General features: G+C 37.4%; 1 protein-coding gene across 2 annotated transcripts in view; it reads right to left on the minus strand.

Moving 5' to 3' along the window:
* Positions 1 to 5,420: 5,420 nt before the first annotated feature.
* Positions 5,421 to 11,032, minus strand: part of RB1 (RB transcriptional corepressor 1) — a 134,239-nt gene continuing 128,627 nt past the window's right edge. The window contains exons 25-28 of one of the 2 annotated variants that reach the window (XM_007466438.1): positions 10,920 to 10,950; positions 8,305 to 8,447; positions 7,745 to 7,794; positions 5,421 to 5,625 (exon numbers count right to left, since the gene is read on the minus strand). In XM_007466438.1, the coding sequence (XP_007466500.1) occupies positions 5,552 to 5,625; positions 7,745 to 7,794; positions 8,305 to 8,447; positions 10,920 to 10,950 (298 nt within the window). In that variant the 3' untranslated portion in view covers positions 5,421 to 5,551. The remainder of the gene's footprint in view (positions 5,626 to 7,744; positions 7,795 to 8,304; positions 8,448 to 10,919; positions 10,951 to 11,032) is intronic. The other variant, XM_007466437.1, reaches the window with a different exon arrangement.

The raw sequence follows: 11,032 nt of genomic DNA on the forward strand, positions 1-11,032 counted from the left end.
TGCTTTCTCTCTGGTCTTTGAGGATAGGCTGGCCATCAGTGCTCCTATATGAAGGATAATATCACTTTATTTCCTTCATTTCTTTCTAACAGATGAGTGTTTGTAGAGCTCAGAAACCCTAAGTTTACCCAGGGATATGTGAGAGGGAAGTGCCATTTTCATAATGACACTACATCAGAAGTCGATGGATCCGTTAAGTTCATCTTACATTTTCCACCCTTAAGTTTTGTTTCCTCTCTGCTCACACAAGAACAATGTTTTAGTGCTTCCAATATAATTTCACCCAAACTTAACACAGAGAGAGGTTTAGATTTTACAGGAATAAAGTAGCATCCTCATCTGCTGAGAGTGGTTTGTGAAGATACCATTCAGTGCTTTTTAAAAAGGGTTAAATGTTTTCATCTGAGACCTGAAGAAACTGCCAGTCATTCTAGACCATAACCTGGTGAGTGTTAGACGCAGAATTCTTGACCAGTGATAATGAAAAAGAGGCAATTACAAACTACATAGTCTTATCTATCTTATGAGTCCTCCCTGTGCTATTATCACAACAAACAGCTTGGGAGAACTGTAACAAGAAAGGAAAAACCATACCGTACTGTCATTTTTAATTCAGTCTTTGCCAAAGCATAAAAACATAAACCATAATGACTTTCTCTCACTAAATTCAGTTAAAATCATAACATTTTCTGTTTAGAAAGTAACTGATGTCGGTCTGTGGAATAAATTTAACTTTCATAGTAAATTGTCATCATACGTCGATACTAGAGTGTAAGTATAGTTCCAAGATAATGGACACCAAAAAGTATTTCTAAGAATAGATGACTATTCCAGCTTCTTATTAAAAGAGTTGTTTTAATTCCTTTCAGACATTATACAGTGTTACTGTATTTCTGTTTAAGACCCCATACTTGTGGAAATTTGCTATGTCTAGAGGCAAGGTTTCAGGTTGTCCTGTAAAACATTTATTTAGTCCAAAGGAAAATTCTACTGAATAAATCCTTGCCAATGCCATGTACGCTGTCTGGCCCCAAAATGAGGAACAAAAATAGGCTTCTACAGGCAAGTTTCTAGGAAATCATCCGGACGGTAATAGAACTGATACTCCCCGCCGCCCACCATTTGTACCCGAAAACTGTAATGAATAAAGTAAATACTGAATTTGAACTTGTCCCTTTCATTATAAAGAGCTTTAATTACTGGAATACTAAATTAATCTCCAGAAGTGATCAGTTTTCTATCATCCAGACTAAAAATTTTTAATGTTATAAAGGCTGCTTGATTTTTCCCTGACCTAAGAGACTGCATTTCATGGAAGATCCGCATCCAACATAAATACAGTCCACTGAGGTATACTTGCTGCTTTTCCTGCTGGAACTTCTTTATTTGCCTTTCTTCCTTCAGAGACAAACATGTTGCTGTTCCAGAAGGAGGGACTTTTACTGTCCACCTGTTTTTGAGAAATCATATTACTTCAACTCAAGATTATCCCTTGGTACCAGATGGGTTTCTTAATTTTTTTTGGAGTTTAGTATGATCATATGGTACATATATTACATAATACGTGATACCTAAGCAGGACCTAGGTTAGATCCCCCAAATCAATGCATTAATGGTGAAACAAGAATATTCCCACTAAGTGGGATAAAGCCTTTCAATAGCTCTATGCCAGTTTAGATATGTTTTTGATGCCATATGACTTTTGGCACCAAACACACAGAACCACTTGGTTTTGAAAGCTTTTTGGATTTCAGAACTGCAGATAAAGGACTGCAGACATATATATATGTGAAGGATGCTTGGAAGGAAAGGCCTTTATAAACTCTGTGTTAGATGAAAAGAGATACTTGCCCCCCTGCCCCGACTCCTCTTCTTAAAACTCTCCGTCGTACTATGACATCTTATGTTTCCTCAGACACACCCGACACACACACACCTCTGAGCACTGGCTTTTCCTCTCTGTGTTCTGTTCTACCCCCTCTGGTGCCTGGCTCACTCCCTCACCCTCTGCAACACTTGGCTCAAATGGCACCTTGGCAAGTCTTGCCCTGACCACTCTCCTTTAAGTGTTAAAACCTCTCCCTACCGGTACTCCCTGCTCTCCCCGCCCCCGCACGTCTTTCTCCACAGAACTTAATACAATCACATATACTATATTCCTCGTTTATTTATTCGTTTGCTCTCTTTTCCCGAAACTAGAATTAGAATGTAAGTTCCACAGACAGGGGGAATCTTAATTTTATTTATTTGTTGTTGTATCACTTACATTTAGAATGTGCCTAAAATACAGTAGGTACTCAGTACATGGCATTTTCAAAGAGAAAGAGAATATCGTTTCTACATACTTGGAAAACGTACAGAAAACATACCTCCCCCCCCCCCCCCCACCCCACATACGGGCTTCTTCTAGATGCTAGAACTATAGTAGTAGGTAAGGCCAGCCAGGTTGATGGCGGGGTGGGTAAACAGGCAATAGGCAACCCGAGTAAGGCAGTTTCTGACGGTGATGAATGCTGTTACACTTCTGAAGGAGAGTGGCACAGTACAGAGGAGGGATTTTAGCTTGGGTGTCAAGGAAGGCCACTGAGCTGAGCCCTGAAAGACAAGAGGAAACCAGCTAAGCAAAATCCTGCGGGAGGAGCACCCTGGACAGAAGGAACAGCAAATATAAAAGCCTGAGGTAGGGATGGGCTTGGCGTCATAAGAAAAGAAGGCCAGTGGGGGTAAAGCACAGTGAGCAGGGAGAAAGTAGCCTGAGAACAGGACGGAGAGGAAGGTAGGGGCCGCTTCCCAGGCCGCGATCAGGAGTCTGAATACTTCAAGGAGAGGAGCAAAGTGAATCAATTTATATTTTAAAGGGGTCTTTAAGGAGTAGAAAGGTAAAGAGGAAAGAGAGGGAAGTGGAGACCAGTTAGAAGTCTAACAGTGGTTCAGACAACAGCTAATAGAAGACTCAGGATTTTATCTTGAGCAAGTTAAGTGTTTAGTAACATGGGAAAAGACTAGGGTAGAAAAGGGTGTTTTTGTTTGATTTTGAGAAGCTGGGTGGGGAGGAGGGGTAGGAATCAACGGTTCTGTTGGCTGTGAGAGCTCTGACCTCCCTGAAGAGGTCAGGCTTGAGAAATAAATCTGGGATTCATCAGCATATAAAGCCCATTCTTAAAGGCTAAGAACAGATGAGATACTAGGAGAGAATTCAGATACCGAAGAGAACGTTAGTGCACTTAATACAAAGACCACATCAGACCATTAAGACTCTTAACAACTAATTTATTTAAAAATAGACAAACTATTGTTAATTGTAGAAAATAGCAACAGAGATTTTAAATGTACAGTTTTAACCAATACAAAAAGCAATAAAGCAATATCTGAAGCCTTATTTAAGAAATCTCAATACATGATCTCTGAAGTTCCTTAAGTTCTGACACTAATTCTAACATGAACTTATTAGCAAAAGACTCAGAAATGTAGTAAGCCCTTGACCTAAAAACTAACTGATTTGTTTGATATTCATGCAAAAATGAATGAGGAAATGAGATAAAGCTTTCTAGTGCCTTTGTTTTCAAGATAACTGTCAAAAAAATAAGTTTGCAACTTAACTGAGCACAAAATAAAGTTTTGTTTTCTAACAAATAAGACCAGGTTTCTTTTTAAAAAGAACTCTGAGTTTAGACAAAGTAATTTTCCTAAAAGCTAGTAGATGCTACCTTAAATACCACCTATTTTAAATTATACCATCTCTAAATAAGTTAATCACACAAGATATTTAAATACACCTTTAGGTGTTGGGGGGGGCGCCTCTTTTCTAATGCAGCTGTTTTAAATTGAAGCTTTTGCACAAAATCAGAGAGAAACATTAATGCTTAACCCAAAGACCTTTTGTTACCTGCATTTTGGATGAGAAATGATGCGGCTTTGAAAATGCCAGTGTTAGACCATGCTGAATTAAGAAAAAAAAAAGGACAACTGCTAGTTCAAAAGATACATGGAAGACATGTACCATTCCAGAACAAACACACCCTCTTCCCGCATTCAGGAGGGCAGAGTAATTGCTGAGATGTAATTATATAACTCTCTAAGAAAAAAATTAAGGCTCCTATAGTTAACAGTCTGTTTGTGGAGTAAAATTATTTTGTATCTTGATGCTTCAGGACCCAGAAACGTTAGAAAGTGCACTTGGGATATACTGTATTAGGGTCCTCTGCAGCAAAGCTCTAGCTGAACACTTTATTTTCCAAGCACTAGATGGGTACTTCATGAATTCAGTGATCCTAATGGTATAAAAACCAAGAGTACTATTAATAACTTTATTTTAAAACATGAGTTGGATGAAGAAAAGAATCAATAAAATTTTACAAGTCCTGAGGTATGAAATCTGTATCAGTAGTATGACAGTATCTCATATGTTTATACTTTGCTTTCTGTTTGTATTTAAAAACTAATATTTATAAAACAAACACACAGTACATCCATTTAGTTTCCATGAGTAAACTAAAATCTAATGTGTAAAAATTAGTAATTTTTCCCTAGTTTCTAATATATGTTTTAGCACAAGAGCTCAGGATCATCTGGGCGAATGGGGGCAGTCAGCCAAATTGCATTTGGAAGACAAGACGCATTTTCTAAGGGTGTTCATGTTAAGTTAAAAAAATAAATATAAATTAATAAAAATAAGAGCAAACATCACATACATGCCACAAGAGAAGACAAAGTACTCAGATAGGCACAGGTTGTGAGGACTGTCACTCCCAGGGGATCCTGCCACCATTTGTAAAGCAGAGCAATTATAAGTAAAACCCCTACATACGAACGAGTTCCATTCAGAGCGTGCTTCATAAGACCAATTTGTTTGTAAGTCCAGCGAAGTTAGCCTAGGTACCCAACTAACACAATCGGCTATATAGTACTGTACTGTAATAGCTTTATGATACTTTTCACACAAATAATACATAAAAAACAAACAAACACAAAAAATAAAGAAAACATTTTTAATCTTACAGTACAGTACCTTGAAAAGTACAGTAGTACAGTACAACAGCTGGCACACAGGGGCTGGCATCGCCTGAAGAGGCAAGAATAGTTACTGACTGGAGGAGGGAGAGGAGGTGGGAGATGGTAGAGCTGAGGGATAGTCAGCAGTAGAAGACGGAGGGCAAGCTGCAATTTCACTCACGCCTGACATTAATGGCACAGGTTCTGGTTCCTTGCTGGATTCAATTGTTCGCATCTTTGAAAGTTCGTATCTTGAAGGTTCGTATGTAGGGGACTTACTGTATTTTGGAGACGGAAACATCTGTTACAGCTTTTTAAGTGGCAGGACTGGCACAGGATTTTCAATCTTGTACAATAACAATGCATGTTCTAGTGACTACAATGTTGCAAGTGGCTTAGGAATCCCCTGCACAAATACTCAACTGTGCTATCCACAAAAAGAGCTGAAGGTATGTATCAAATGTGGCTGTAAACAGAACCTGGGAGAGTTCTACAGTCAGATCTGTGGGAGACAATGAAGCTGGAGATGTACAGGGTGCCCAACAAGGTCGTGAGGTCCTCACTTTTCTTCCCTGTTTGAGGTATCCGTGCTATCATTCATTTTCTGCTTTTGCATTCGTGTTCGAGTAGATGCTAAAACAAGGATGAAGAAATGTTAATAGCACTGACGGTGCTGGGTAAGCTGGTAAAGGGCTGCCACACACGTTATGCTTACGCCAAACTGATGGAGCCCAGGTCCTCGCAAAAGCAGTGGTTTCGTTTTTTAAATCATACATCCCCATCAGCAAATTTTTTTCCAAGCATGTACCACTAAATGTATGTATGTATGTATGTATGTATGTATGTATATGTGTCTAAATTATAAGACACACCCCCCAAACATTAAAATAGATGAGATAAAGACAAATATTCTAATAATCTCTTTATGTACCCCCAAAAGGTGGTCTTACACACACCCAAGCGTGCCCAACTTTGTAGACCACTGTTCTAGAGATGATACGGTTAAGTTTGGCACCTGAGCAAAACAGAATTCTGGGCTGGTCTGCTGAAGTGAGTGTTATTCTTCATAAAGCCAGGAATTCCCTTGTGTTTGGAGACACGCTGCAAGTACTGCAAACACATCAGCTCACAGCTCATTTAATTTGGACGTGGACATTTAAAAAATACATTATTAATTACAACACAATAACAGAATGCTTCTCTTAAATAATTTAAAAAATCTTAACTTGATTTTAGAGGTGGGCAAAGGCTCTTCATAAAGAAGCACAAAGAACACTCACACTTGGTAAAGAAAGGAGTGACTCTACGTCTCCCCTTCTGGCCCTTCGGCTCCAAGCAATCTATCACTGTGTAATGATCTTCTGAATACAGTTTTTCGAGGGAAGCTGAAGAGCAACCTGGAGAATTCCTTATCCTTATGGGTTAAAACTCCTGCTACCTCTCCTGAATTTTCAGCTGCACAGAGGCCCTGAACTTCAGCCTGGCAGGGGAATTCCTGGTCATAGCTAAGTGTGTCACTGCGAAATGTACTGACTACAGCAACTGAGCTCTTCTATAAGAAAATATACACGTTTTTACAGCTTTCTGCTCCTTTTGAAATGCATATTTGTGGGTTCCAAAATGCTTCCACATGTTTTTAAGGTCTGATTTTGGTTATAAGCTTCATGTCTATTTTCATGTACTGGGGGGAAAAGCTACAACTATTTAAAAGTTAAAACAGGAGTATATTAGTTGATGTAAAATCCAAAAAGACATCCATTTATAACCACAAAATTTAATTTAGTTTCAATAGTACTCTTCAAAATAATACACATAGAAATATGGTTTAAAAAATCAAAAGTATTTTTAAAAACACTTTATATTTCAAAGTTAGTATCTACAGAGACATATTGAGAGAAGGCCCCTTTTTAAAAAGTCACATTTTAATTGGTACTGTTCTTACTGATATGTCCTATGACCTAGGAATGACAGTTTTAATTCTTATTATCTCCTAAATATTTGTCTTCTTTCCAAGACCCAGCTCTGTTTCCTGTTAATGGGTCTGGCACCAGATTATCAGGAAATGTCACACTCACCCTCATGGCTACCTCTCTAAGACAACGCAGTAGCAGTTAGTGCACACGGATCTTTTTCTTAATGTGCTTCCCATCTACTATACTTGGGTTAATCTTTCATAGTGTCAGAGTAGCTTAGGAGAGAATTCCATTTGCCTTAACATTCCAAACTTACGTCACTCTGTATAACTTGGAAAATGCTCTTGTGTTCTTTATCAAAATTCTGATTTCCAGTAATGAAAAACTTTGTTTAAAATAAGTTCTAAAACTTGCAAATTAGGAAAGTTCAGTAATAGCAGAATAAAAGATTCTTCTTTAAATAAGGGTGATGATGTTTATATATGCTAAGTTTATAACATTCTTGCCTACATCCAATACTCTTAAATAAAGAGTACCTCATTACAGTTCTGCTATCCTAAAATATTTTCTAACCACAGCCATTCGTGTTGAAGATTTGGTTTCACTTCTTGGTCTTTCCGCACAGATTTTAGGAAGGATGAAGATGACCTTCACTTTGCATCACACATCTAATCCATAAAGGCTAGTAAATAACACATGCTTGACCGAATTAGATCTTGAACGCATAAGCAAGTCACTAATTGAAGAGATTCTATAAATTTATTCTTTTATAATGTGAAAAGGCTTTCTGCAATGTAAATGACTGTTCATTTACATAAGGTTTAATGATAAGTACTTACTCATTTCTGCCAGTTTCTGTTGAAATTTGGACTCCCCTGGGAGATGTTTACTGCAGATTTAAAAAATGCAAAATATTTCATATGTATATGTATAAATGAAAACCTCAGATTTCCAATAACTATGTTTTCAATGACTTTTTATGCTCCTATTTTAGTGAGATTTTAATTTCAAAGGTTTATAAATCGAACATCTAAAATATAAATGTCACAAATTTATGATCCTAGATATTTTTTCAGTGGTTCTTATGAAACACAGTAGCATTTTTCAAGAGTAAGCATTTTAAAATTTAATGTTAATCAAAACTAACAAAATTTTATCAATAGCTTTGTGAAAAAAATGACCAGATTTTTAACATCTGATATTTTCAGTGAATTTCAGTATATTTACATGGTGCTTTTAACTTTGGGATGCAGTCACACCTACTATTTTGAGCAATCCTCATAATTTCCAAATAAAATTGGCATGAGAAGGACTGGTGTAAGTTGGGAGTAGGGCTGGCAGTCTGGGTTCTCCCAATGACCAGCTCAGCTCCTGAAAAACATTCTAACACGGCTCCTACCTTCCATCTGCTTCATCCGATCCTTCAATGTCAAAGCGCAGTTTTTTCAGTGGTTTAGGAGGGTTGCTTCCTTCAGCACTTCTTTTGAGCACACGGTCGCTGTTACACACCATTTGATTTATTTTCTGGAACTTCTCAGAAGTCTGCAAATTATGGAATTCTTTATTTTAAATCATTAAATGCCACCACTTTGCAGTTAGCAACCCCTAATTGTAGGTTTGAGGTGGGTCAAAAATCTGGCAGAGGTAATATCTGCATTTTAATTTTCTGCTTTTATGGACCAAATAAGAGATATGAAAAATGTTAAAATCAGACTAACTGTACCTAACTCTGCCCCAATTAAATACCTGCTATTTTCAAACCCTCCTGTGTCTTCCCAACAACTCTGAAGACTACTCCAAAAGTCCAGGTCCTCGCTTTCAGAAGCTGCTCACTCACAAAACCAGGGCTACTTCTCAGAAGCATGCAAAGGTGGAACAGCTTCCTGGAACCTCATTTTTGACAGATTTTTTTTTTCTTTTTAGAGCACGGTATAAACAGAAAGAATGTCACAGGAAATTAATAAGCAATGTTTAGTTAATAATAATTTTGGGCTCACTTTATGGGTATCATGTTGACAAGTCATACTATATATTTGAAGCCATTATTGATGTAGCAGTATTTGTTGATATCCTAACTCTAAAAGTTTTAAAATAAAATATTAAATATCAAAAAAACTTAAGCATTTGAGTCCATCCAAGTATTACTAGAGATGATCTGAGATATTTATCTCCTGAGGGAGAATCCTTTCACAGCAAAGAAAGCTTTGGTAAGAAATACCAAAGGGGGCACAATACCTTATTTTATCCAAAGGACAAACACATGGAAAAACTCTATGTCTTGTCTATCTATTTCAGAACCAGAGTGAGGTGATAATCTCAGTGATGTGTATTAACACACTTATTTGAACTCAAGAATGAAGTCAGACTTTCTGATAGAAATTAAATGTGATTTGACTGATTTGACAGTAAGGATTAGCTTTGCTAATTATGCTTTATTTTCCAAAAATTAAATGAACTAAGTTTCAAAAAAATTGAATGCAAAACCAGATTTTGATGGAAAATATATTTAGAGCACATGTACAATATGATAGAAACAAAATTCTGGGCACCTATTAAATTTATAAGATTTTCAGTTATCAGCTTTAAAATATGGAAGTACATATAACATTTTCTCAATTCTTTTAGAGGCTATGGCAAGCAAAAAAGTTTGAAGACCACTACTCTATACTTATCCAGATCCAATCCTATTTATGTGGTCCATATCCCCTTTGTGAAGCCTGACAGCTGCAGCCTATGTTGAGCTAAATGTCACAGCATTTACTATTTGTAACAAACATTTTAACATTTGGTCTTTTAGTATACAAACATTTATGGTTCTCTAGTTATTTCATTTGGGGCAGTGCAGCAGGCAGATGCTAGAATGACTCTCACTAATCCTCATCTCCTTGAGTGTGGGTTGGACCTGGTGGTGTCTTGCTCCTGACAAAATAATGTGGCAAAAGTGATGGAACTTCCAAGATTACAACAAGACTGACTTCCATTTCGCTTGTTTATCTCCCTCCTTCCCTGCCTCCCTCTCTTGGAGTCCTTGCTCTGGGAGAAGCAAGCTGCTATGTTGTGAGTAGCCTGTCACCCTACGGAGAAGCCCACGTGTCAAGGAACTGATGGCTTGGACCAGCAGCCATCGAGGATCAGCCAACAGCCATATGAATGAGTCTGTGAGAGGTCGTCCTCCAGGTGAGCCTGGAGATAACTGCAGCTCCAGGTGACACACTGACTGCAGCCTTGTCTGGAGAGACCCTGGATCCTAAGCCATGCCTGTGTACTGACCCACAGAAACTAAGATGAAAAAAGGTTTAAGTTACTAAGTTTGGGGGTGATTTGTTACACAGCAATAAATAACAAATATAGGCAGAGGGGTGGGTGGTATGAAACATTAATAGTAATGCATACTGAATACAGGACTGCTGAATTAGTGATGGTAATGAAAGGCCAGCTAGAGTAGTGGGTTCCCAGACTAGAATAACCATTTCAAAGCTAAGCTTTCCCCTGCATTCCTCTGGAACAAAGACCATCACAGACTCTGTCACTTACACTGGGGCATGTAACCAATTCCTTATCAATGTAACAGGGAAAGAATATCCTAGAATTTGGAGAGGAAGAAAAGCAAAAGTGTGTATATGTATAGAAGGAGACCAGTGGGTAAGGACTGGCTGGTGACATCTGGACACAGTGATTACATTTTGGAGTATCTTATTTCAAATTAGTGAATTTCAAAGCTGTTTTTTAAAACATTCCTCTGAGATTATATAATGCATATATTTGTATGTATAGACATGAATGTATACACACAATCTCAAAGAAATGTTTAGAAAACAATTTTGAAATTCACCAATTATGAATACAATTTAAAATTAAATCTGATTTGAAAATAAATCTGATACATCTTCTAAATTCTATGCAATATGCCTGAATGAGGTGCTTGAATAATAGCATTTGTAAATTCAATTATAGAAATTCTCGATTTCTTTTATTATAGTGCATACTATTATATTTCACAGGAAAAATACTCACCCCAAATGATTCACCAATTGATACTAAGATCCTGTCAATATAAAATACAAATTAGTAAAATGCAAATCATATAAAACTGTGCAGAGGTGAACATGCACACGTCATTCTGAACT

This window comes from Lipotes vexillifer, unplaced genomic scaffold (assembly GCF_000442215.2).
Source record: "Lipotes vexillifer unplaced genomic scaffold, Lipotes_vexillifer_v1.1 scaffold384, whole genome shotgun sequence".
Classification (NCBI taxonomy): domain Eukaryota; kingdom Metazoa; phylum Chordata; class Mammalia; order Artiodactyla; family Lipotidae; genus Lipotes; species Lipotes vexillifer.